Source organism: Xiphophorus hellerii, chromosome 11 (genome assembly GCF_003331165.1).
Source record: "Xiphophorus hellerii strain 12219 chromosome 11, Xiphophorus_hellerii-4.1, whole genome shotgun sequence".
Taxonomy (NCBI): domain Eukaryota; kingdom Metazoa; phylum Chordata; class Actinopteri; order Cyprinodontiformes; family Poeciliidae; genus Xiphophorus; species Xiphophorus hellerii.
Window position 1 is genome coordinate 24,455,737 of NC_045682.1, and position 27,745 is coordinate 24,483,481.

Here is a 27,745-nt window from a genome sequence, read left to right on the forward strand (position 1 = left end):
TTTATTTTAACACAACAAATCTCTTTGTCACAATACGAGATGTACAGTGGAGCCCCGTCTTATTCCAGGTTCAGTATGAACTTCATTGCAAAACATAAAACCTTATCAAGTAGTTTTGTCTACTTTCTAGTACAAATATCTTTGTCTGCTTGAAACAAAGCAGACAAAGCTAATTTAAAAGTAACATTTCAGCAAGATATAGGTCAATAACTCCTTAATATTGATCTGTTATAAGTGAATTTATCTCTCAGTGGAACTAGTAGCTACTTTAAAAAAAATCAATATTAAGAAATGATTTACTTAAAACAAGACATATATATTCATGAAAAGTTTGTTTGTCTTATTTCAAAAGTTTTAGGGTTGGTTAAAAAAAACTTGCTTGGAGAAAAGCTCATAAATTTGGAGATTAATCTTACAAATTTTCTAGAAAAAGCATGTGAATTTCTGAGTTTGAAAAGCAAAAAATGCTTGACTTTGCTCTTGAAACTAAACAAAAACACTTGTCGAGATTTTGTTTTGCTAACCTATTTGTGAGTTGTTGTTTTTTTTGACTCTGTGGTCAAGAAACAATCCAGATCTTAATCCCACTGAGATTCCTCAAAAAAATAAGTGGACAAAATCCAAAATTGTGACATCTTCCAAGCACAGGTAATATCTGACTGGGAAACAAACAGTAATACTGTAATTTACATGAGAAAGTTTAACATTTTCATTCATTACTGGAACTTTACATAATCTGGATTATTTTTAATGAAGGTATTTGAAACACATGAAATGTTTAATGTTGAATTGTCAGTGAAAAAGTTCTTACAGCATTTAAGCTAAAATGTTTGGGGAAAAAAAACAAACATTTGACAGTCTTAAAACTTTTGGTCACACATGAAGATCATAACAAAAACAAATAATTAAAAGAGAAAGATGAACTTCTTCTTGTGTTAAAATATAAAACTACCATAATAAAACCATAACTAGATGTGAGCTACATCAGTGGTCAATAAGGCTTGGAAAGTTTCCGGGACATTGTAGAGCTTTCTTCTTCTCCTTCTTCAGGATTTTCTGCTAGCGAACAGAATCCATAATTAATGAGGGCAAGTCGTCCAGGCCCTGAAGCAGCCCAGAGCATCACACCGCCATCACCATGTTTGACTGATGTTCGTTTTCTGCTTTTAGTTTTAACTTGATCCCAGCTTTGTCTCGTTGGTCCACAGAAATTTTTTCTCCAACGTCCCGGATCATCAAGGTGTTTTTTGAGAAAAATTAATCCGGCCTTTGTGTTCTTTTGGTTGGTGGATAACGGCTCTCACTGCGTTTTCTTTGGAGTCCCAAAACTTTAGAAATGGCTTTATAATCCTTTATAGATTGGTAGACGTCTCTGACTTTGATTAATAGTTTATTGAACATGTATTAAAACAGAAAATACCATGAACTCCTCATACCGAGTTGTTGGGTGGCAAAGATGGTAAATTAATACATTCCTCCATAGTTCTTACGTATTTTCAATTGTGCTTGTATTTTTCTTTAGATCGGGTTTTGGTACATGTTCCTTTTTGAGATATTTTGCTCCATTTAATGATGTCAGACAAGTTACAGTACATATAAATAATTTCTTAATTTTGCAGGTCTTGCAGTGAGCAGCTATATTACCACATAAATCTTGGCTGGTTTTGATAACTTTATTTCTGTTTTGATAAATAAAATTGCACTGCAAAACAGAAAATCTTTACAAGTATTTTGTCTTTTTTCTAACGCAAATATCTTTATCCACTTGAAGTAAGACAAAACTGACTTAGAAGTAACTTTTCAGCTTGTTTTAAGTCAGTAATTCCTTAATATTGAAATACTTGTTCCATTAGCAGATTATTTCACTTATAGCATGAGAAAAATATCTTGTTGAATATTTGTTATTCATCAATATTAAGGAATTACTTCCTTAAAACAAGCTCCTATATCTTTCTGAAAAGGAACTCATAAGTTTGTTTTTCTTATTTCAAGTGAACTAAGATATTTTCTCTAGAAACTGGACAAAAAACACTTTTTGTTAAATATTAAAACTTCTGACTGAAACAAAAACAAATGCATCTCTCTAACTTATTCACTATGGTTCATATTTACAGATACATATGTATAAAAAGACCCACAAAGTGAAATGATTTGGTGACCTTTAGTGTGTTTTGTCAACTTTAATAGTTATATTTTCAATGCTTGGTTACTTCTCACTAAATTTGCTCAGTTTTCAGTTTTTTCAAAACAACTGTCAGCATGTAAGTGTGGAAAAGATTCAGACGGATTCTCTTCTGGCAGCTTCTGGTCCAAAGTCGGATGAAGACACAGCTTCAAATCAAATGATGGTCGTGAAAAGCAGTGTGTAGAGAGGATGAGGGGAGAAAGTTAGAGTCAGTTACCCTCCACCACCCTGATCAGCGCCCCCTCCTGGATTCCCTGGATGGAGCCCAGCTCGGTGGCGCTGTCCAGGATGGCGCCTCCCAGCTGCAGGGAGAAGCAGGAGCGGTGGCAGGTGAGTTCATGATCCATAAGCACCTGATGGAGCTCAGATATCGACATCTGCCCTGATACCTGAGAGGGGAGGATAATCAATCAATCAATCAATCAAGTTTATTTGTATAGCACATTTACATCAGACAAACACAAATACACAGTCATGAAGACACAAACAACTTGAGGGACGTTGGAACATCACTTTCCTCAAATCAGACAAAATTGGTGTCAAATGTTTGTGGTACGTTTGTGCATCAAAACTTTTGGTTTGTGGTGCTATCATTTTAAATATACTAAGAAATGTTTCCAGAGGTCATGAAAGGTCAACCCCCCCCGGCCCCCAGCTTCTCCAAATCAGATAGAATTGGTGTCAATCAACTCGACTACATTTATGCTGGTTTGTGCAGCAAAAATCTTTGTGCTGCTTTGGCCGATTAATGAATGTTTAAAGGTCATTTTGATTTTGTAAAAGTGGGGGGCTGGTTGACCTTTTGAACCCTATACTTTTATTAATATCTTCAAGGGGGTGATGCGCTCTATCTTCCTGGTTTTAGTGCAAACGCCATCAGAGTGATCGACTGGAGGAAGGCAGAAGCACTTTTATGAAAATACTGAAGAAAGCAGAACCTGAAGATCAAAACTTTCTGTTCCAGGCGGCTGAATTTGGACTGTAAATTTGTCCTCATGAAGATCAGCGACTTCTCCATCGCTCGGCAGAGTTTTTCTCTTGTTGGACAGCTCATCCTCAGAGGTTCCTGAAGCCACACCTGAGGTTTAAAGAGTTAAACCTTAAACATCATAATAGCAGAATGTTGTTATATGAACAAAGATGGACGCCGATCACCAACCTTTGAAAAGCGGCTCCTCCTCTGAAAGAGGCTGCAAACCACTTTTATCCTGGTCCTCCTTTTCTCTCTTTATGTTTTCTGGATCCTTCATGTGAGTCTTGTTAAATATGGGTTCGTCTACTAACTCATCAGTGTGGATAATTTCATTTTTTACGTGAAAAACTCCTGGATCTTCATCACTTAGTTCATGTTTTACTTGGAAGTCCTCATGAGTGTTGTTGCTTTTACGTTCTGCACCAAAGTGTTCGGTCCTCTCAGAACCATTTCCACTGGGATGGATCAGTACCTGGTGCTGCTCAGGCCAAACAAACCCTGCTGCGCTCTCTTCATGAAGCTTGATGTTTTTCTCCATTTCTGATTTTACTTTTGTTGAAGTTGTGATGTCTTTATCGTTCTCCGTCTGAATTTCTGGCTCAGAGTCAGTCTGAGTCTGAACCTCCGCACTAATCTGAGTCTCCACTTCGGTTTGCGTCTCCACCTCAGAGAAACACCTGTCTCTTCCTTCCCTTGCGTCTCCTTCATCTCCCTGCGCCTCGTCTTCCTCAGAAACAAGCAGGCACACCATGGGCTCCACCAGAGTCACTTCGCCTGCAGGGTTGCTGCTGAGTATGATGTCAGGAAACAGGAAATGCTCTGGCTCAAGAGCAGGGTTTGCTATACCAGTTGAAGGGTTTATCATACTGTCATCCAAAGAGTCAAGGTCACTTTCCTCGCTTGACAGAAGAGGGGATTGCTCAGCGCCCTGTTGAACCGGATCGCCCGGATGCTTGAAGAAGCTCAATAATCCGCGGCAGCACTGGAAGATGTTTCCCATCGTCGCTCCGCGTCAGGCTGGACAGAGAAAAAAAAAGAATTTAATTTGTACATTTACCCACTTTTTACCAGTACTATTTGTTTTTATCTGGAATTTATCAAATGGGAATAATTTTGGGACCCCTACTTTACAAAAGAAAATTTTTATTTAATTTAATTTAATGTGAGGAACAAAAAAAGTACAGAGTGTAAAGATCTAGTTTAGACTCTTTGTGGAGCTTTAGATCCAAATTAGCTGGAGATTTCTGTTAAATTTTCTATAGAATATTGTCAGAGTTTTTCTGAAAAAACATACTTTTAGGAGTATTTTTACTTCTGTACGTTTTACTTTTATTTGAGTAATTTTATTATGAAGTATTGCTACTCTTACTTTAGTAAAATTTCTACTTTCTACCCACTGAAAGAAAAACAAACATGTTTTCACCAAAAATACATCAGACACTGACACACACCTGCAGTTTGTGTTAAAGTTTCATAAGATTTTTTTTTAAAGAAACTGATTTGAATTTTTTTTATTATTTTGCCTGATTTTTGTTATTTTGTAATTATGTTAGTTATAGAAATCATTTTGGTGCTTAAAATACCAAAATTTCCACATAACTTTATATTTCAGTCCATATTATGAAGAATTTTTAAAGATTAAATTATTGATGTTTTGATCAGTTACTCAGGTTTTTTACCAAATAATTTTTTACTTTTACTTGAGTAAAACAATGATTGTATTCAAGTAAAAGTAGAAATATTTCAACATATTTTAACTCACGTAAAAGTAAAGAGTAGCCATCCAAAAAATTACACAAGTAAGAGTAAAAAAGTATTTTGGTAAAAAGTTGACTCGAGTGCTGATCAAATTACCAATTATTTAATGTTTTTAAAAATATGTTATCAGATGGACCAAAATATAAAGTTAAGGAAAAATGTAGGTATTTTAAGGACCAAAATCTAAATAATTTATATAAGCAACAAAAATAAATAAAAATAAAATCAGGCAAAAGAAAAATTTTCCAAATGAATTTCAAAAATTTGTTTTTGGTTAAAACATGTTTGTTTTTTAATCATCGGGTAAAAATGAAGGAGGATACTTCACAATAAAATTACTCAAATAAAAGTAAAAAAAATACAGCTTAGTAAAAATACTAATAAAAGTACATTTTTTTAAAAAAAGTTACATTTTTTAAAGTACATTTAATTGAGTAAATGTTACTAGTTACTACGCAGCTCTGGGTTTCACCCAACATAAACTGGACAATCTAAAATTTTAGATCCAGTCTTGTGGATGGTGCAGAGCATTTAATGAATCCATGAAAGAAAAGTTTAAAAAGTAAGCTGGAGATGACAAAATCAGAGTTCAACCACATTAGGATTTGAAAAATAAATACAGCTGTGAAGATTAATTTCTTATTTAAAGCACCAAATGGTCACGAGAGCCTAAACTGTTGCAGGTGAAGGTTTGCACGATCCTCAAACACAACAAAAATATGACATCAGATGTGTGAGACCTACCATCCAGTGAAGAAGAAGAAATCAGTCACTCTGTGTCATCTTGTCTCATATCTTCTGGTTTCCATCCTGGTGAAATCACAGAGTTTCCCAAGGTTTCCTCCAGACGCTCTCCTGTCCTTGCTGTGCGACTACATTACACAAACTGAGTGTCCTTCATGAGTGGGGGGAGAAAGGGGAGCTGTCACACAGCCTGTGGGGCCTCTCCCCGTTCAGACAATACCCAACAGCGGCCAGCAGGGGGCTGCCTCTCTGCTGCACATGATGTAACTTCCTGTGTGATTCAGATTGACGTATGCAGGTGGCAGCATGAGTGTGTTACCGCCATCTACTGGTGGGAAAACGATCCTTCTCATCTTTTCTCTTAAACTGACTCAGAACGTTTATTATCAGAGTTGGTAACTAGTTACATTTACTTGAGTGACTTTATGGAAGAAATGTTCTTCTAGGAGTATTTTTACTACGCTGTACTTTTTATGTTTACTTAAGTACGTTATTATGAAGTATTTCTACTCTTACTTGAGTAAAGTTTATGAAGTACGAGCTTGTATTAAGAAAAACTTGACCAGACACAAACACACCTGAAGTTATTGTTAAAGTTTCATGAGTTTAATATTGAGAAAAATTGATTTGGGAAAATGTGTGTTTTGTCTGATTCTGTTATTTTATAATGATGTTTTAAATGAATAATTTTCATTTTGATCTTTAACATGCCAAATTTTCCACATAACTTTACATTTTAGTCCATCTGATGATGTAACTTTTAAATATTAAATGATTGATGTTTTGACCAGTTACTCAGCACTTAGCTGTTTATCAATTACTTTTCTACGCTTATTTGAGTAATTTCTTAGACGGCTATGTTTTAATTTTACTTCATTAAGAATACGTTGAAGTAGTGCTACTTACTTGAGTACTACTTTTGGGTACTCTCACCTCTGATTATTATTTTTATTTACCATTATGTGACGTTACAAGCGCAAATTTTCATGTATATTATTTATTTTTTTGGTGATAGACCAATATAATTTGCAATAACTGTATAGCGTTTTATGTTATGGTCTTGTATATTATTATTATTGTTATTGTTATTATTATTATTATTATTATTATTATTATTATTAGTAGTAGTAGTACTACTACTACTGAGAAAACAGGACTGTAGCAATGATAATAGTAGTAGTAGTAGTAGTACTACTACTACTACTATTATCATTGCTACAGTCCTGTTTTTGTATATTGTTTATTTGTTTATATATATATATATATATATATACAGTATATATACAGTATATTGTATATATCAGAATAACAATGACAATCTCAAACAATGAGTCAATAACAAATATTACAAAAAAGAATATCACCACTCCTACTATTAACAGATCTAATTGGAAACAAAGGCTAGAGAAAAGTATTAAAGTTAGTGACAAAATAAAAAATAAATTAAAGGGGACTACTAATTGAAAATCTTCCATTAACTCAAGCAATTTAATTGCGTTTAAATGCTGCATTTTTCTCAGACAACTTTTGAAAAAGAAAAATTCGTTTTGGAGAGCAGAGATTGAGAGGGAGCATTTTGCATAGCAACATTTATGGATATAAAATTTTGTTACAATCAGTAGAACATTGACTAAAAATTCAAAAAAAAATTCTTTTATAGATAAACTGAACTGAATGTTTTGTAAGGAAATAAAATCCACATTTATTGTTTTAGAAGACAGAAAGGTACGAAGTTGATCCCATAAGTTTAATACTTCTTTACAGTCGTAAAACAAATGTTTAGTTGTTTCCAATTGAGTTTTACAAAAACCACAATTCTTAACATTAAAATTAAATCTCTCTCTTAAGAACTCATTGGAAGGATATGTGTTATTAATTATTTTAAAATGTAATTCTTTATATTTGGGCGGAAATGGGAATTTCAAATAATTTGTCCAAATTTTTACTATCATAGATTTGTTAAAATTTTGTAATAGAACTGTGCTTTTCGTTCTTCCTGGGTACATATTATTAATAGGATACTGATTCAAAAACTTGTTGTTGCATTTATTGTCTCTAATGTCCACATGTTCAAATTGAATCTTATGGAGTCTAGGAATAGAGAAATTAGGTAAACTGTTTTTAACTGACTGAATGAGGACATTAGGGATACTACGTAAAACTTTCTTATAAATTGTTAGTGAACAATCAGTTCCATACTTCCTGTTAAATTCCTCCAAAATTAGAATATCACCATTTCCATCCAGTAAATGAGTAATTGACCAGATTTGTTTATTCCACCAATCTTCTAGAAATATAGATTTTCTACCACATAGAATGGCTCTGTTGTTCCACAGTGGGACATTATGAGACTGAAGTTGTGTTTGAACATTAACTTCCACTGTAACAAAACCTGTTGGTGGAAATTAGAGGGTTGTAGGGGAAGTTTTGATAATTCAAAATCACATTTCAATAACAGCTCAATACCTCCAACTTTTGAAATACGAACGACGGTATAACAAACCAAATGAAGCCACCGTTTTTTAAAAGGGACTGAAGCCATCTAATTTTTAAAGTACCATTCGTAATTTCAAAATTGATTGCCTTGATACCACCTTCCTGAAATTTATTTAGCAAATCTCTTTTTCTATTGTAATGGTGTTTGTTTTTCCAAATAAAGTTAAAATGAATTCTGTTAATCTGTTTTATGAGATTTGGAGGGACGGCTAAGAAATATGCAGGACATGTCAGCCTGGATAAGGATTCAGTTTTTGTTAATAAAGTTCTACCAAACAACATCAAATCTCTCTGAAGCCAATTATTTAAAGTTTTTTCACATTTATCAATGTTGACTTGTAAATTTTTTCTCACGCTGGTAGCTTTACATTTCTTGGTGCTGATTCTGAGCCTGGTCCTGTTTTTTGTGAAGTCTTGTCTTGAAGACAAGACAAGACTTGTCTTGATTATTTTTTATTTTGTTTTTTTTTTACATGTTAAGCTACATAAATGTATTGGGTCTGAAGGAGCTGTGTATCAAATGGGTGCAACCTAATGGTAAAATAGTTGAACAAATTAATGAAATAATTATTCTTGAACAGTATCAGGTGTGGAGAAAAGAACATAATCCAAAGACTGCGGAGGAGGCTGCTGAACTGACTGATGTGTTTGTGGCTGCGAGGAGGAAGACCTCTTGAGCTTTTCAAAGCTGGAAAAAGGATGGCCACAATCAATCTCCATGTAAAAGAGAAATTTGGCTCAAAATTTCAGCTGAAAAAGCCCATTTGTTATGTGCACAGGAGGGTCATATTAAACCTATGTGCCCTCAAAATGCTCTTAAGTTGCCCCAGATGTGTTTTCTGCCCAGGAAAGAGACTCAAAATGCCGGAGCAATTCATCAATTAATGGAGACTTCTGTGGAGCTCAACAGTCAGGCACTGAAGGCCCCGATTGATACAGGGAGCTCACAGACTTTGGTCCATCGCAGGTATGTCTCACTCCAGTTTGTTTGCACCAGTGAGACCAGCCCAATTTACTGCATCCATGCTGACAAAAGTATCCAACAGCAGATGTTTATGTGACTATAAAAAGACAACATACAAAGTCCCTGTTCCAGGTAAAAGCTGCTCCACTCGCATTATTAACCTGCTGAAACAGTGGATGTCCTGGGGCCTAGAGAAACCTGCCTCCTCCTACATCCAGAGTCCAGAGGATGAGGAACCTGAGGAGCAATATGTTCCTGTTATCAGGGGCTAAGCACCCCTAAAGGTCAGATCCTAGAATTACCCCTGATTACAGGTATTACTAGATTACTCTTTGAGTAATCTACACACCTTTGTGTGATACTAAGATAAATATTGGGATATTAACTGTAGCACGTAATGTCGAGCTAGCAAAATTAGCTTAGCTACTGAGTCTATTTTATTCTATTCTAATTAAGAATAAGAGGCTATAGAGTAAGCTTCAAATTTACAGTATAAAACAGAAATATTGGCCAGGATTTAAAAATAACATACTCAAATTCAAAGTGGAACTTGGCAAGAAAACCAATAAAATGTACTTGTTTATTTTTTGCATCTAAAAGCAGCAGGCTATTTACAAGAAATGAAAAAATAACCGCGTTGATGTAAACATTTTCTTAGGTATGCTGCCACCTACGTGATACCTACCAGCTGATGGGAGGAAGGATCTACTTTAACGCTCCTTTGTGCATGTAGGATGGCTTGGATCAAAGCATATTTGTGTGCTGCTGTGGCCCAGTCAAAGTCCAAACATATTAAATTGAGAATCTGCTATAAGAATAGAACAGTGGTGTTTTCAGAAACTCAATCTGAATATTGTCGAGTGTTTATATTTCAATCCGTCAGTTTGATTGTATTATTGACAACATATTTAATGAATTTTAAATCATTGGTACAAAATTTAAATTTCATGTTTTAAATTTACAGACGCTCTTGGTAAATGATGAATGTCCCTGGATTTTCCCTTGGGCTTCATGATGTAATCAAATGAATTCCACATTTTCTCTTTTCTCGTGTTTACTGAAGCGCCTCCTCGGTCCCAAACCACCTAAAAACAAACCTCTCAGTATTCACATCCTGTTTCCTCAAAGATTTATTTGGCATCAGCTGAAAAGAAGGTCTGTTGCCACCAGAGAGCAAATCATTAATATTCTGAACACACCAAGAGCAAATCAACTGCTGGAGAAACTCTCTGCTGCTGCTGCTTGTTTATTCAGTAGTAGCTCCATTAAAGTTCATGCTGTGTGAATAATAAATTAAATGAAATCTTGACTAACATTAAAATAAGATTTCTTTTTCTGTAGCAACTCTTCTCTTTTTTTGCAGCTACTGGGAAACATTTCACAACAAAATGTTTGATTTTTAAGTCGAGACCTGGGAAACTGACAACATACAGCACGTGTCAAACTCAAGGCCCGGGGGCCAAATCTGGTCCACTGTAGCTATTTATGAGGGACATAAAAAATAAAACATTTAACATAACAGTTGTGTGGTTAAATGTAATCGTATCAATCAAATCAAAGCAGTTTTTATCTGTATACTGCCAAATTGCAGTATGGAATATGGAAAATCAACAAACCCATGCACTTTTTCACAGTAATGCATAATTGTGAGTTTACTGTAAATTTTCCACCAAAATGGTCAAAAACATTGGGTTTATGTGATGCTAACTTCCACCTGCAAGTGGCAGTATTTCTTACAGCAAGTATTTTTTTTAAAGATATTTCGCAAATATTTCTGAATTAACTCCACAAATCAGTGATTTTTATTGCAAAAGAAAAAAAATTATAAAGTAAAAAAATGTTATTCTACATTTTACAGATGTTAAATTTTAATAAGTACTTATCAAATGCAGACACAGCTATTAATATTTTAACAGTTTGGTAGTAGGTTTTATGATGCATTCTGGGACAACCGGCCTTTAAGAACATTCATGATGTTGATATGGCCCAAAATGAAAATGAGCTGGACATCCCTGACATGCAGGATTTTATCCAGACAGAAGACAGAAATATGGATGAGGATGCCTGTTCTTGAGTTGTTTCAAGAGTTATTGTAAAAATATTGGAGCAGATACATCTGCTCAGATATCCTGGTTAGATTTCAAAATGTCAATTTTTTCAGTCTCGATATCCTTGGATCAATAATTTTTCATAAATGTAAGCATAAAACCCCCTAAATTCAGCTGGTATATAATATTATTATGCATTTTAATGACTGAACTGGCTAAAAATACTAAAAAGTAGTTTTAGAAAGTTGATTTCAGTCGTACTTTACATTATATAAAAAGCACAATATGTAATCAGTCCAGGTGTGAGAGAATTAAGTTATTTTTTTGGGACTAATAATCAGTTTTTCCTCTGCTTTGAGTTTCCCACCTTTTCCAAATTTAGTCATGTTATAACAACAAATGTTGATTAATTTTGTCAGGATTTATATATAAGGTAGTTATGAAGCAGGAGGAAGAGAGTATTTATATAAATACCTGCTGCCAATGCTGACTGCTTGTGGAATTAAACTTGAATATGTTTTTGGACATGTGTCTTTCACAACTGGAGGAAGGAGTTTTGTCAAATTAGATCAAGCTCAGACAGTGTGGACGGGGAGTTTCTGTGAAAAATGGATTATTTGTATTTTTACTGTTCTTCCTCTTTGTAACATCACCAGGCCGGTAGAGGAGTCACACTTGCATATTAAAATGTTCTAAGAAAAGTTTTTTTCTCAGTGAAAACAGAGATGACAACATGAGTTATGGTTTGCCATAACAAGGCAAATTGTATGAATTTAATAAAGTGCAGGTAATACAAAATTTCCTTTTCAAGTGACCATCCTAAACATAAAGCTGGTTCTAGGGCTGCACCAATTTACCAGCCAGTCGATTTATCGGCACAGATTTCCTTAATTTGGGGAGATCGGTGATCGGTCGATACTTACATGTGAAGCTGAACTTATCCACCTCAGCAAATACCTAAAAATCAGCCACTGTCCTCTTCAGCTCTCACTTAAGAGAAGTTTGACCGACAGACTGGCCCACCATGTCTGCACATTTTAAGGTAACAATAGTCACCCCACTATTGTTACAAACTCAGGGACTTTCTTGCTATATTTAGCAACATTTCAGACAAAAAACAAATTGGTATCGGCCAAATTCAGAATCGGCAGGTCAGGTTTTTGGCGCACCCCTAGCTGTCCCAGCTGGTGAAAGCATTCACTGAACCCAGATGCAACTCTGCTTTTTAGATTATAGGCAAACACAATCAGCTGTGGTAAACTCTAAACCTTTCCAGGACATTTCACACCCTTAATTGGGTAAATGTATAAATACATCTAAGTCTAGTTTAGATTAACCATTTCCTGTGAGGCTAAATCATAAAACTTAATTTTTCAGATTTCTACAGACTGCTCCTCCTCGGAGTTAACGGTCACAGAGCCGTCTCTCCCTCGCCTGCGCCCATATCCACCCTCCTGGGCACCCTGCTGTCCTCTATGTCCTCCCACTCGTCCTCCCCCTCCTCACCGTCCTGCAGCCTCATTGGCCGGCTCCAGCGGAGGAGGCGGTACCTGAGCGGCACCAGGAAGAGGGCGGGGTCAGGCATCGGGTGTGGACTCTGTGGTGACGTGACTCTCTCCTGTGGGATGCAGGCTCTAACCCTCTCCTCCCTCACACTGATGTTCTTCCTGGGTCTCCCCTCTGGCTGGACGGAGGAGGCACCGGGATGAGGAGACAGAGGCCAGTCTGACCCTCCTTCTTCCTCTTCCTCCTCCTCCTCTTCCTCCTCTCTTTTCCCCCTCTGCCGCTGCTGGAAAAGTTTCAACCGTGCGCCATGCAGCTCGTGGTGCAGCGTCGTCGTCATGACGTTTTGCCGCTGAAGTTCTCGATTCAGCAATGTGATCTTGTGGCTGCGGCGCTTCAGCTCCTCCAGGAACCGCCGCTCCTCCTCCCGCAGGCTCCTCCCGAGTGCCACAGCTCGGGCCCGGCCGGCCCGCAGCTCCCCGCGCACTGTGACCGTCATGCACTGCTGCCGCTCCAGGAGGCGCTCTGCGGCCTCGCAACGCGCCGCCAGCTCTGCTTCCTCCTCTGACAGACGAAAACAAACGAATACCCAGAGCTGGGTAGTAACTAGTTACATTTACTTGAGTACCTTTTTGAAAAAAAAAGTACTTTTAGGAGTATTTTTACTGCGCTGTACTTTTTACTTGATTCATTTTATTGTGAAGTATCTCTACTCACTGAATTAAATACAAACATGTAACCAAAAACTCACCAAACACAGACCTGCAGTTTTTAAAGTTTTTTTACAGAAAGAAACTGATTTGGGAAAAAATATAATTTTTCCTGATTTTGTTATTTTTGGTCCTTAAAATATGAAATACCAGTTCTTGACGTTTTGCTAAATACTTTTATACTCTTGGTATTATTGGATGGCTACATTTTACTTTTACTTGGGTAACTTTATTATAAAGTATTTCTACTCTTGAGTAAAATTTCTAGATTCTCTTTACACTGAATTAAAAACAAACATGTTGTAACCAAAAACTCACCAGACTCAGACACACACCTGCAGCTTTTGTTAAAGTTTCCTCAGTTTTTAATTGAAAGAAATTGATTTAGAAACATTTATTTTTGCCTGATTTTATAATTTTTTGTTACTTATATGAATTATTGTCATTTTGGTCCTTAAAATATCAACAGTTACACTTAACTTTGTATTTTTGGTCTGTTTGATCATGTAATTTTTAATATTAAATGATTGATAATTTGTTCAGTACTTGAACTGCCTTGTTGCTGGATTGATTGATATGTAGTTTACATTAAAGCAGCTGTATGTAACTTATAAAAAATATTTTTTTACATATTTGTTGAAAATGCCACTCTGTCGTGACAGTTTATGAAACAGAAACTGGGTAAAATAGGAGTAAAGTAGGCATACTTTTCATTCCCACTTCAAAATAACACATTACATAAAAGCAGAATAAGACGTAGAAAAGGTTATGAAAGTTCACATTTCTCTTTAAAGCTAATGATTATTTTTGTTTTGTCTAAGACAGAAACCAGTTGAAATAGTTTACTTTTTACATTTTTAGTAGTTAATTTGGATTATTACTTATTAAATCTAAATTCTTACCTGCTGTGTTTCTGTCAGGAAACTTGGAGTCCAGCTCACAGCTCAGCTCTGCACAAAGGATGAGGCAAAGTCAGATTAGAGATTACAGGTTGAGGAGAATAATCCATAATATAAACATCCACAGAGATGAATCCAGATTAGGAATGCAAGTTATTGATTAATGAGTAGATTGCTCTAATCGATAAGAATTCATTGATAAGCGTCCATTTTCTTAAAAACTTGAGTTTTGCCTTGTGCCAAGATGGCCGACCGGTTTCCCATAACATAAAAAACTACATTTTACATAACAAGCTGAAGCTGTTCCATCACGCTGCACCTCGGCTGAATAAGAGCGACAGAGGTATAACTTACAGAGATTGTTGAAAATATTGAAAGCAGAACCCACACCAGACTTTGTTTGGACCGTTTCTCCTGTTCTGGTGTGGCGCCGCCATCTTTTACTAATCAATTGGAACTCATTTTAATCTACAATTAATCCTAAATTGATTTTTTTTTTTCTTTTGCATCCATATCTGAGATTAGAGCTGGATGACATGGTTGAAAATTGTATCACTATAAATTTGTTTCTCATCAGTCGATATCAATAATTGCCGATCAATAATTATTGATTCGTTTTTTGAAATACTGCCAAACTGGTGGAGTGACCTTTCTTATTTAATCCACAGTTTTCACTCCACGCCACTGTGTTTTTTGTTTGTTTTGTTTTTAAGCAGCTATGAGGCGCAGTGATGAAACCTAAAATTGCTGCTGTGCAAGTTACTCAACAGGTTGTTGCTAGGTAACCATAAGTTACTCAACAAGTTGTTGCTAGGTAACCATAAGTTACTCAACAGGCTAGGTAACCATAAGTTACTCAACAAGTTGCTGCTAGGTAACCATAAGTTACTCAACAGGCTGTTGCTAGGTTACCATAAGTTACTCAACATCTTGTTGCTAGGTAACACAAAAAGAACACAAAATCTTACCAAGTATTTTTGTCCAGTTTCTAGTTCAAATATTTTTTACTACACTTGAGGTAAGACCAAACTAACTTACAAGTAACGTTTCAGCAATAAATAAGTACTAGTTTTAAGTCAATAATTTCTTAATATTTATGAAAAAGTACTTGCTCTATTGGCAGATTATTTTACTTATAACATGGGAAAAATGTCTTGTTATAAGTGGAATAATCTGCCAATGGAAAAAGGACTTTTAAAAATCAATATTAAGGATTTATTTAGTTAAAATAAGCTCCTTTATCTTGCTGAAAAGTTGCTTGTAAGTTAGTTTTGTCTTATTTCAAGTGTACTCATATACTGGCACTAGAAACTACTTGGTAAGATTTTGTGTTTTTGCAGTGAGTAAGCTAGCTGATGCTACCAACCTTTCTGGCCAAGAGAAGTTGAACAGCCTACATTTCCCTGAATGCTTTGTGGTTCAGTGACTATTCTATATACTAAATATTCTATCAGATGGCTTATTTATTGATATTGATCATGTCACGAGTCTGTCGCGATATTGTTAGTGATTTACTGTCAAGCCTGATCCAAGATGAGCGTAGCTAAAGAATTTCACTACAAATGCCTTAAAGCAGAAACTTCCCGTTTGGACTTGATGCTTCTACTCCCGCCCTCCTTTTGTAATACCGCCCTGGGCAACCATCCATATAAAATACGGGCAGATTGGTGGGACTGACCGTGACAGCGCCTCTTCAGGTGCGTGATCTCCAGCTGCAGGCCGGTCAGCATGGTCAGGTGCTCCTGCTTCAGGAAGCAGATCCCCCTGTCAACGCTGGCCACCTGCTGCTCCAGCCTCCCGGCGTCCATGGCTCAACCTTCACGCAACCTGAGCAGATGTTAGCAGCGGGACGTCAGACGCAGCACTAAGATGTAATATAAGAAAAGAGCCATTTAGTGAAAATAGCAGCTGTGTCACTCATCTCATGATTGATTTCGCTGCATGTGTTTTTCAGCTGTAGCAGCGTTTTAATAAAAATCCCTGTCTGTGGCCTACCGTGATACTGAAGCGGTATCCAGCTCAAAGCGTGTCTCATGGATCTTCGTACTGTCCTGGACCGGTGTCTCTGTCCTCGCTGCAGCGAAAATGCGGCGAACAAAAGCCGGACCAGTGCGCTAAACTACCGTCTCCTGCTGCTCGGACGCGCTTCCAACTATTTCCCTGTCCGCATTCTGCAAAGCATGAATGAATCCTGCAGGATCAGGCTGAGTGGAAATAACCTACTCTTCACCTTCTGCTGTTTCGTGCAGTGCGGCGCTGCGCTCACAACAAAGCACTGAGCTATGAGGGGTTATTAGTGCCACCAAGAAGGAAGAGACGGAGAACAAGGAGGAGGGGCTTTATTATGCAGACATGAGTCTGACTTTGATTTGAAAACATGTTGGACAGTTTACAGACACGTTTTAAAGACAAGGCCTTTTTATTTTTAAGATTTCAAACAAAACATTAAAGCTTTTTACTACTCACAAATACCAAAAATATTCACTCATATCTGAACATAAAATATCCTATTCTTATCAAGATTAAAATTATCACAGCCTAACCTTTTACAACAGCTTCAACTCCTCTGGGAAGATTTTCCACAGTGTTTCTGACCATTTTTCCAGAGGCGCATTTGTGAGGTCAGACACTGATGTTGGACAACCAGGCCTCCCTCACATCTTCCATTCTTATTCACCGCATAAGGGTTTTATTGGGTTGAGGTCAGGACTCTGCCAACTTCTTCTAAACTAAACTCACTCATCCATGTTCTTTACGGAATAGAAAGTAGAAAGAAGTAGAAACTAATCTCACGCACTCTCGATCATTAAATTGACAAAAACATCTTGAAACCCTACTCCTCAATTCACTGAGTTCCTCAACGCGGAACATTCTGCCACAAAAAGAGAGAAAACACTAAAACTACCAAGACTTGTGGAAAACAAAGAGTTTAGTTTAGCTTAGTGCTATGCAACCTTCGCTGTGTCGCATAGCACTAAATTAATAATACTTACATCTATAGGTCTCATTTAATTGACAGAAATGTTCGTCTTTTTGCCATCTTGCATTGTTCATATGGGTTCAGAGATTCTCACATGCTAAAACTAAAACATATCTTAAATGCAATGCTACATTTGAATATAAATGGGTTTAAGTTAAACACAAGAAGCAGAGGTTCTTCTCCACTGTTGTCATCTTTGTCCTGTAAAGTGATTGAGGAGACTCTGACCCTTCGGACTCTTCTGCTGTTTTTCAGTAATGAAAGGGAGGGCAACCCGTTCCTTCTGCTCAGTTTTCTGGTAGAAAGGACAGACTTTCAGATGAGCAGAAATCGGAGGTATGTCGGCCATGTTCCATGAATCCACAGCAGAGAACAGATGACTGAACTCCCACACCTGGAGAGAAAAAGAAGCAGCGTTATCAGGACACCAGCTGTGTTTCTATTACAAACATGTTTGTCGTTATTCTGCTATTGTCCAAAAAAACACAATTTCCCAACTGCAGTGTTTCCCTTAAACAAGAAATGCAATTAAAATCACATTTGAATTAGCTTGTTCCCACTTTAAGTCATTAGAAATTATGTCAGTGACGGACATAAATAGTTACATGAGATTATATTCATAATTCACCCGTGGCATTCATCATTTATCAGCCAATCAGAGGAGACCTGGCGTCTAGTTGGGAGCGGCTGCATGTTGGGGAAATTGTAATCACTGATTTTACACATTCAAGCTTTTAATAAACTGTGAGAGATCTGGTGGAACCACAACAAGTAAACAAACCAAACCATCATCCTCCTTCTACTTCCTGTTGTCTTCTTCGTTGTTTTCATCAGTAGTGTAGATGTGAAAAAAGTGTTTCCAGTACAACTTTCCATTCTATACGGCTGAAAAACCACCTCAGGTTAGCGCAAAAACCTTTTTTATTGAAAAGCGCGAGTTTTTTTTAAAATCAGCGTGTTACCATTAAGTAAATTTATTTTCATAATTTAAATTTGTGCAACTGTTTGGTTAATGGAAGTGCAGCTACTGACAGCAGCTTGTGGTGGACTGGATGGTTTGTTCTAAGGTAAAGATCTGCTGTTGCTGTATCAACCTTCCAGACATCTCAGGTCTTCTAGTTCTGGTTCTGGTCTGCTCTGCGTCCCCAGAACCAGAACCAAATCTGGAACAGACCTCCAGAAAACTACCAAACATCCGAAACACTGAGTTCCTTTAAATCTAGACTAAAACCCAGCTGGTTAGAGTTCCTTTTGCACAACATGCTGATGTGCAACAGCAAAATGTAATGTTTCAGTTTCTGCCTTTGTGTTTTTATGTTGTAAAGCATTTTGAACTGCAGGTTTTTCTTTCTTCTCACAGGTTTGGACTTCCACTTGGCTCTCCCATGTGAGGAGCTCGTCCTCTCCCAGCGGAGCGTCACCATCCCTCGGTCTTGCAGCAGGGAGGAGCAGACCTGCCTCATGAGGCGGGACACCAGGGCCAGCTGGGACAGGGACTGGCTGTCCAGGAAGCTGGCCATGTGGCACAGCACCTCGTAGGGCAGCGAGCTCAGCCGGTCCTCCCCGTCTCCAGCTTTGCCGTCCAGAGAGGGAAGAACGTCTGGACGCAAGTTGAAACACCTCAGCTGCTGACTGTGAGAAGCAAAGAAAGCTTTGGTCAAACTGGTTGTCCAGCAGCACACAAAGGTTTTAAATAACCTTTGAACTTTTACAGATTTGTCACATTAAAAGGGCAATATTATGTAAAATCAACTTTTCAAGGTTTTTAGCATGTTTTCATGTTATTCCCTCATGTTGCTTTGGTTCTTTCATTCATGTCTCTATGGCATGAATTCGGCTGCTCTCACAAAGCGCTGTCTATTTCCCCAAAACTCTCCCCCATTGAGCTCCTCTAGACTAGCCAGCAGCAATTAGCAAACAGAACCCCGCTCATCATATGAATCATTTCAGTCCAACACTCCCAAGAATGGTAATAAACGGCATAATGAGAAGTATTGTTGACATGACGTGTTGAAGGCGGAGCTTCTTACAGAGACAGAGACCCAATTTCAAAGTGTTCAATAGCAAAGTCAGATTTCCTTTTAGTCATTCTTCATACACCATTATATAACAACTGAAGGAAATATAATTACTTAATTGTGCTATAAAATAGCACTATGTGCTTGAAAATACATAATACTGCCCCTTTGAAACCAAAGTTTTAAAGATCTGTCTCACAAGTGTGGCATGCATTCAGCCACAATTAACCTGATACTCTTTAGTGAAACCAAGTGCATTCAAAGATCAGCAGACTTTTAAGTAGAACAAAAACTCCAAGACATAAAGTCAAAAATTACAGAAAATATGTACCTGCAATCATCTAAAATATTTAAAAGCGAGGTTGTTCTTACTTGTAGGTGACGGTGGCTTTCTGTGTGGAGGGATGAAACCTCCTCTGCCTGTAGGTGCATCCCAGGTACGCCAGGGGGCACTGCTGTTCAAACCATTCACTCAGACACATCTGGATGTCACTGTGCACATTCCTGTAAAGATAAAAACAGTTACAACACACCGGATATGTGCATCCACATCTGAACAGTTACATCTCAGCAGAGCAAAAGCTAAAAAGCAGCACAACTTCAACATATTTAGGCTCAAGTAAAAGTAAAAAGTGGCCGTCCAAAAAGTTACTCAAGTAAAAGTAAAAAGTGGCCGTCCAAAAAGTTACTCAAGTAAAAGTAAAAAATTATTTGGTAAAACGGCGACTCAAGTACTGAGTAACTGATCAAAAATATCATTTAATATTTAAAAATTACATAATCAGAAGGACCAAAATATAAAGTTAAGTGGAAATTTTAGTAATTTAAGGATGAAAATGACAATAATTAATTTAAGTAACAAAAAATAAAATCAGGCAAAATATGTTTTTTTCTAAATCAGTTTGTTTCAATAAAAGACTTGTGAAACTTTAACAAAAGCTGCAGGTGTGTGTCTGTGTCTGGTGAATTTTTGGCTAAAACATGTTTGTTTTTCATTCAGTGGGTAGAAAATCCTGAAATGTTACTCAAGAGTAGCAATACTTCAATTTAAAATTAATCTAGTAAAAGTAAAAAGTACAGCGTAGTAAAATATACTCCTAAACATAAATTTTTTCCACAAAAAAGTACTTTTAGGGAGTACTTTTTTGTGGTAGTAACTAGTTACTACTCAACTCAACAATCTTTAGAAAATTTAACAAGAACTTTACAGTGGGCTGATTTATACACTGAGTATTTAGGTTTTTCCTCACATTAAATCAAATTTATGTATCCAGTAAATGTAGCTGGTTACAATCCAACTCTTCATCTGAGTACAACACACCTGAAGTGTGTGGCGAACTCTCTGCGGTGGAAGCTGTGACCGCAGAGGAACGTGAACGCACAGCTGGCTCTGTTGTTCCTGCTGTTTACGGTTTCCGCCTGAAGCTGCAGAAGAAGCTTCAGCGGCCGGTCCGCCATCACTTCCGCCAAGGTCGTCCTCTGCTTGAAGGGCGATGTGTGGAAAGAGTGCGTCTGCGTGCCGAAGTCCACATACAGCCCGTCTGCTCCCTTTGTCTCACTGATCTGGAAAAAAATAAGACAATTTACTGAAGTCAGTGATTATTGTGTTCAGCAGCTCAACCAAAATGATCAGAAATGGATAGAAACTAGCTACATTTACTCAGATACATTTACTCAAGTAACTACAATGTACTTTTTACTCTTACTTAAGTAAAACTTCTGGATTCTTTGTTCTTTCTGCGAAGAACAAACATGTTTTAACCAAGAATTCAAACACACCTGCAGTTTTTGTTAAAAGTTTCATAAGTTTTATATTGAAAGAAACTGTTTTCGAAAAATGTTTATTTTATTTTGTATTTATGTTATTTATATGAATTGTTTTCATTTTGATCTTTAAATACTAATATTTCTTTATGTTTTGGTCATTCTAATGATTCATTTTCAAATATTAAATGATTGATGTTTTGATCTGTCACTCAGTACTTGAGTAAAGTTTTTACCAAATACTTTTTACTCTTACTTTTGACTTTAGAAATATGTTGAAGTAGTGCTACTCTTACTCAGAGGACGATCGAGTAGCCAAAAGTAAGAATAGTACCACTTCAACATATTTTTATTCAAGTAAAAGTAAAAATTAGCCGTCCAAGAAATTATTCAAGTGAGAGTGAAAAGTATTTGGTGAAAAGTCTATTCAAGTAGTGAGTAACTGATCAAATTATCAATCATTTAATATTTAAAAACTGCATCATCAGATGGACCAAAGATATAAAATATATGGAAATTTTGGTATTTCAAATCTGAAAATGAAAATAATTCATTTAAATAACATAATTACATATCTATTGGTCTTGTTATTTTTTGTTTAAACTTTTTGTCTGTTCTAAATAAATATACCACAGAATAGCAAAATCAGACATAAGAAACATTTTTCCAAATCAGTTTCTTTCAATATAAAAAAACATCTTAAAACTTGAACAAAAACCACAGATGTTGTCTGTGTCTGGTGAATTTTTGGTTAAAACATGTTTGTTTTTCATTCAGTGGGTAGAAAATCCAGAACTCAAGTAAGAGCAGCAATACTTCATCAGAGTACTCAAGTCAAAGTAGTAAAAATACTCCCAAAAGAACATTTTTTCCAAAAAAAGTTACTTAGGTAAATGTACCTAGTTTCTACCCAACTCTGGTCTTACTTAAGTACATTCTCTGAACCTCTGAACATTTTTGTACCTTGTGACCCATGACTGCCATCTCAGCGTAGCCCAGCAGAGTTGCTTCAGCTTCATCTACAAACCAGTCCTCCTCACTGGCTCCCAGGTCTGATGTGTCCACGCTTCGATGTTCAGTCTGCACCCGAGCAGCCGTCTCGTTGAGATGAACCCGCCTCTTATGACGATAACTTACAGGCACCTTTCAGGAAAAAAAGAATAGCTCATTGCATTTTACAAGATAAATGAGATCAGTGGAAAAACCTTTGAGTTACACCAGAGTAAGAGGTGAAAAGTAACATCATTAACTGCAGTTTTCTTGCTTTGGTTGACGAAGGTAAGCTTTGGGAGAATCAGCATTTTAACACAGCCTTCGAGGTAATCAGCAATTTTATCTAAATTTGGTGACATTTTGGAGTTTTCAGAAACAGCAACTGGACATAATTTAACTCATATACTTATATACAAAGAAAATAAAAACAAAGCAAACAGTAGTATACTTATGAACTTGTTTCCACACACACAACCCTCTTACATCTATAGGATCATTCAATAAATTACTATCCAAGTTTATGGAAATTCAAATGATAAAGAAAATTGAAGCTCCAGCTAAGCCCCAGATTTACATTTATAATTATTTTCATTCAATGAAGAAGTTGTTAGCATATCCAAAATTGTTCAAATGCTTCTAAATATTGAATGGATACTTTTAACCAAGGTGCTAACCAGCTTTCTGAATGTTTCTTCTCTGTATCTTTATCTTTTCCACCTGTGATTAGCTCAGTCACCCTAATGTTTAAAATTTCTATGCGCTAACCATTTCATGACCTCCTTGTCATGTAGAATCTGTTTGTTTTAATGCTAATCTAGACTTATTTGTTCATGATGTCGCTTAGATTTCTTGTCAAATTTGCTGATGATGCTCTTGAATTCACATGATGAAAACTATAAAGTGAGTAAAGATGTCGGCGCGCCACAGCAGTTTCTCTCAAACTGTGGTCCCCGGGCGCCCTCTGGTGGTTCGTGAGGTACTGCATGTAAACAACCGTTAATTTGCCGTTATGTTAGCTCAAAGTGCTACGCTACAGTTAGCTTACCAAGGGATCGCGTTTAAAAATAATAATGGATAATTGGATTAAGGCCTGGCCACTAAAAAAAAAACTTGAAGATGATGGCGGATTTTTTTGTTTTGTTTTTGAACATTATTACGACGTAGCACGCAACAGAAATGCAGATCTCGGTCTGCGGCTGTGCTGATTGGGATATATGACGGTGGCTAACGGCATCTTAACACCTAAAATAACATTATTTATCTTGGGCTATCTACTGGCAGAAAGAAAATGATTGTTTTTGCTAACTCAACAAGTCCATTTTTATTTTATTATAATTCTAAATTACAAGTTGAAAGTAAAGAACTCTTTTGATTTCCATGTGTTTTCTATATCATTGTAAAGCTTAGAATCCATACGTCCAGAATCTGTAAATAATTCAAAATGACTTGTTCCTGGTTTTACTCTGACCAGTCACATTTACAAAACAGCGCCAACCTTCACTTTAGGTGGCAATGAGACAATGAGTTAAGAGACTTTAATTTTAGGTTGTTTAAGATGTGTTATTTCCGGGGCAATTTCAAGTTAGGTGGTTTGTGAGGGTTAGTTAAAAGGGGTAAGTGTTTCTCAAACTGAATAAGTTTGAGAAACACTGGTTTAGACCAAACATAAAACTCTGGTTTGGGGTTAATTAACACATTTTTCTGTCAGGATGTGGAGCCTGCAGCTTTTTTGGAGAGTTTGAGAAACACTGCTCTACAGAATTGTTGGGTTTTTTTCTGTGTGAATTTGCCAAACTTGAACTTGTCACCTTGAAAGAGTGCAGCGTCTGGACTGCAATTGGCTCCAGGCTGCCATAGACAAAGTCTTTCTCCCTGGAAGTGCAGGCCTCAATCTGCCCGAAGGCCAGCAGCATGCGTCCGTGATGCACCATGTACATGTTGTACTCCTGAGGGGTGAGCTCCTGCCCCAGCCGCTCCAGAACCCCCTCCTGCCACGGGGCCAGGCCCGTCTTACTGGTGTCAGGTGGAGGGCAGCTTCTGGGACTGGTTGTGTCCTGGCGCTCCTGTTCTGGTGCTTTCTGGCTTCTTCCCTCGTTGGCTAGTTTTTGTTTTTGATTTTCCAAATTCTCCTGAGCGACAGCGCAGGCGCCTCTCTCCATGCTGAACATCATCTCAAACAGATTGTACTTCTCAATGTTGATCACTGGAGGTTGTGTAACACTCTGAGCAGTTTCTTCTGCAGCATGATTTTCAGACATGCTGCTTACAGGCAGAGCTGCAGAGGGAAACAATTGTAATCTTATTGTAAAACACGTTACAATAAGAAGTTTTTCTGTGGTTTTGTGCTTCAGTTTGAGTCTCTACTGCAGAGGTGTTAACCTTAATTTCATTTTGGGCCATATCAAAAATCTGAATGTTCTTACAGGGGCAGTTTTAAAGTGACATAAAACAGCTCATTCTGAAAGGAGTTCAAAATAAACGGACTAAAATCTCATTATCTAAGAGGAATTTTGTGTAAAAGTTGTACTGAACATGTTTCATAGCCCACAGACCAGTGGTGCCCAAAGTCGGACCTCGAGGGCCGGCATCTTGCATGTGTTAGTTCTCTCCCTGGTTTAGCACACCTGGATCAAATGATGGCTCCATCTTCTGTCAGTGCCTAAGAAGAACACTGACATGCTGGAAAGGTTCTTACTACCACCAGGGAGAGAACTAAAACATGCAGGATCCCGGCCCTCGAGGACCGACTTTGGGCACCACTGCCATAAACCTAATTTAAGCTGTACAGAAGAAGCTCCTTTTTCTGTTTCAGAACCAAGCTGCATTTTGACCAACCTTCACTTGGGTTTTGGTCTTGAACACCTCCGACTGCGATCTCCTCTCTGCTCTCATCCTTTATGTTCTCTTCTTCTTCTTGCTCCATAAGCTCTGGATACAGAGGCTTCATTTTGAGGCGGGCGTACAGGTCTGACTGGTCAACTAAAGCCATAGCAACATCCAAAGCCTCTCCGTGCGTCTCTCTTTCCTTCATCATGTTGTCCTGCATGGCGTTGAAGTTATTTGGGTTTGTGTCATCCACTGGCCAGCGCAGCCACTCCATGGAGCAGCAAACCACGCTGGCCGGACACACCTGCAGATGAGCCGCCCGCGAGGAGCGGGGCAGCTGGACTGGGCAGCCGTACTCGGCGTTGAGGCACGGCACCCTCACATTGGGGCACAGCAGCAGGTGATCCTCCTCTTTGCACAGGTGGAAAACCGCTCCGCAAAGCAGACGGCAGGGAACGAGAGCGCAGCTGGCAGAAGGCTCCACCCGAGCCCTGCAGCGCCGGCTGTAGCAGGAGTCACAGTGGAGATGCTGCCGGACCCTGGAGCCGCGAAAACGGTGACTCTGAGAAACAATAACACAAAGAACAGCAGACTGTTAGCAGCAGAGAGAGGAGTTACTAGTTACCTTTACTCAATTACATTTACATGAAGTATTTCTACTCTTACTCTTATTTCTACTCTTACTTTTGAGTAAAATTTCTGGATTCTCTACCCACTGAATTTTTTAACCAAAAATTTACCGGACAGACACACACCTGCAGTTTTTGTTAAAGTTTCATACGTTTTTTTATGAAAAGAAACTGATTTGGAAACATTTTCTTTTGCCACATTTTGTTATTTTTTGTTACTTGAATGAATTATTGTCATTTTTGTCCTTAAAATACCAAAAATGTCCACTTAACTTTATTTTCTACCCACTGAATGATAAACAAACATGTTTCAACCAAAAATCCACCAGATTCAGACACACACCTGCAGTTTCTGTTAAAGTTTTTAATTAAAAAAAAAAATGATTTGGAAAAAAAATTCTATTGCCTGATTTTGATATTTTTTATTACTTATATAAGTTATTGTCATTTTGGTCCTTAAAATACCTACATTTCCACTTTTAGCTCCAACTAATTATGTAATTTTTAAAATTTTAAATGATTGATAATTTGATCAGTTGTTCAGTACTTGCGGAGACTTTTTACCAAATACTTTTTAAATCTTGAGTAATTTCTGGGAAAGCTATTTTCATTATAAAGTATTTCTACTTTTACTAGAGTAAAATTTCTGCATTCTCTACCATCACTGAATAAAAAACAAACATGTTTTAACCAAAAAAATCCACCAAACACAGACATACAACTGCAGTTTTTGTTATTTTTATTGAACGAAAAACATTTATTTTGCCTGATATTGTTGTATTTTTTTTAATATATGAATTATTATCATACCAAAATTTCCACTTAACTTCACATTTTGGTCATTTGATTAAGTAATTTTGAAATATTAAATGATTAATAATTTTATCAGTTGCACAGTAATTGGGTAGACTTTTTACCAAATACTTGTTACTTTTTTTCTTGGATGGATACTGTTTACTTTTACTTGAGTAAAAATATGTTGATGTAGTGTTACTCTTTGTTGAGTACAGTTTATGGGTGAATCTAATGAAAATGTGTGAATTACTATATAAGTTTTCAGTTAATTATGACTTGGAACTGTACCGATGCTCAACAAAAAGTTTGTCACTCACCATATTTGACTGATTTTTCTATCCTGAAAGAGAAAAAACAAGTGAGTTTAGTACTTTAATTTAATTTCTGACACCGACTGAACATTGTGTTATAAAGCTCAAAACTCCCTCACCGTCTAGCTTTGTCTTTAGAAAACCCAAAATTTGTTCAAATAAATCAGATAACTACATAAATCCGACTGAACAGTACAACTTTTGAAAATAAGACAAGCAGTTTCTCACTAAATGTTAGTACTTTTAAAGCTATAAACACTTAATAAAAAAATAAAGCGGTGCAACAAATTCAGTTTATGGGGCCAAATAGTAAACATTTTTCCAAGGTAGCCTGGTTGATCACATCTTAGTTTTTGCAGCTATCCTTCATTTTCAGCAAGCATGTGGCGACAGTGGACAGGAAGGACTCCATTCTGCTGTTACAACTCAGTTAAACCCCAACGGTGTTAAAAAATGACACCTTTGTGGAAAATTTTAGAACCATTATCCAGTTTTGTGTTACATTTTAATTATAATCGCATTTAACACGTGTAATAATATGCTAATCATATTTTCACCTGTTTACTTATCTTCTGAATATTCAGTGATTAATGATTAGGATTCTGATTATTTTGAAACAAACTTATAAAAATCCATGAAAGAATTTTGACATTCTGATTCAGCGCTCTTTGTTTTTAAACAATTGAAATGGAAAATTGAAACAATGACTGCTGCTCAGTCTACTGTACAGATCTCCAAACAAACACTAGAACCAGTTAAAATCGTTATCATCTACTCTTAAATTAGCTGCTCAACCCTCGACGCCTTGAAATTTAAACAAACTCAAAGACTCGGAGGTGATTTACCAAATCGCCGGCCAGACGTGTCGTTTTGTCTCCTTGGTTTTATAACGTCGCTATCAGGTCTGCGTTTTGAACTGGCAGGTTAAAATTAGCCAAGGAGCAGTGAGCAGGTTCCCAAGGAGAAATACCCTCCCCACCCCAACTAGCGTCCTGCTGCAGCAGATCGTTTAAAATTTAAAACCTTTTTAAAATCTTTATCCACGTATAAATTAATGTGAGTTTTATGATCTGTGACAATAAATGCACCCAATAACACACACAGGAAGTGATATAATGGATTAAATATTACGCTTGCAAATATCAACTG

At 37.0% G+C, this 27,745-nt stretch overlaps 3 protein-coding genes across 5 annotated transcripts in view; all 3 read right to left on the reverse strand.

The window, feature by feature from the left end:
* LOC116728350 (clustered mitochondria protein homolog) overlaps positions 1-5,922 on the reverse strand; it is a 28,374-nt gene extending 22,452 nt beyond the window's left edge. For both annotated transcript variants that reach the window (XM_032576399.1, XM_032576398.1), the window contains exons 1-4: positions 5,661-5,922; positions 3,345-4,175; positions 3,124-3,263; positions 2,403-2,574 (exon numbers count right to left, since the gene is read on the reverse strand). In XM_032576399.1, the coding sequence (XP_032432290.1) occupies positions 2,403-2,574; positions 3,124-3,263; positions 3,345-4,158 (1,126 nt within the window). In that variant the 5' untranslated portion in view covers positions 4,159-4,175; positions 5,661-5,922. The remainder of the gene's footprint in view (positions 1-2,402; positions 2,575-3,123; positions 3,264-3,344; positions 4,176-5,660) is intronic.
* Positions 5,923-10,234: 4,312 nt separating this feature from the next.
* Positions 10,235-16,543, reverse strand: ccdc92bb (coiled-coil domain containing 92Bb). 2 transcript variants are annotated; one of them, XM_032576405.1, is made up of 4 exons: positions 16,276-16,543; positions 15,959-16,107; positions 14,284-14,331; positions 10,235-13,235 (listed from the first exon to the last, which is right to left on the reverse strand). In XM_032576405.1, the coding sequence occupies exons 2-4, from the start codon at positions 16,086-16,088 to the stop codon at positions 12,580-12,582; spliced, it is 834 nt and encodes a 277-aa protein (XP_032432296.1). In that variant the 5' UTR covers positions 16,089-16,107; positions 16,276-16,543; the 3' UTR covers positions 10,235-12,579. The 2 variants fall into 2 exon arrangements, with proteins under 2 accessions (XP_032432296.1, XP_032432295.1); XM_032576404.1 differs by having other exon boundaries at positions 15,959-16,144; positions 16,276-16,542.
* A 61-nt stretch (positions 16,544-16,604) lies between these two features.
* LOC116728353 (F-box only protein 40-like) lies at positions 16,605-27,529 on the reverse strand. The gene is made up of 9 exons (XM_032576401.1): positions 27,442-27,529; positions 26,603-26,625; positions 24,871-25,423; positions 23,844-24,310; positions 22,006-22,185; positions 20,600-20,841; positions 19,651-19,782; positions 18,619-18,892; positions 16,605-17,654 (listed from the first exon to the last, which is right to left on the reverse strand). The coding sequence occupies exons 2-9, from the start codon at positions 26,603-26,605 to the stop codon at positions 17,451-17,453; spliced, it is 2,055 nt and encodes a 684-aa protein (XP_032432292.1). The 5' UTR covers positions 26,606-26,625; positions 27,442-27,529; the 3' UTR covers positions 16,605-17,450.
* Positions 27,530-27,745: the final 216 nt, after the last annotated feature.

Coding starts and splice junctions, on each gene's coding strand:
- LOC116728353 (XM_032576401.1), bottom strand. Junction 24,311..24,870: donor AGACCAAAACCCAAGTGAAG/GTTGGTCAAAAT, acceptor TTCCCTCTGCAG/CTCTGCCTGTAAGCAGCATG. Junction 20,842..22,005: donor TGGCAGTCATGGGTCACAAG/GTACAAAAATGT, acceptor ATTTTTTTCCAG/ATCAGTGAGACAAAGGGAGC.
- ccdc92bb (XM_032576405.1), bottom strand. CDS start 16,088: ATGGACGCCGGGAGGCTGGAGCAGCAGGTGGCCAGCGTTGACAGGGGG. Junction 14,332..15,958: donor CCTGAAGAGGCGCTGTCACG/GTCAGTCCCACC, acceptor TCCTTTGTGCAG/AGCTGAGCTGTGAGCTGGAC. Junction 13,236..14,283: donor TCCTGACAGAAACACAGCAG/GTAAGAATTTAG, acceptor TTCGTCTGTCAG/AGGAGGAAGCAGAGCTGGCG.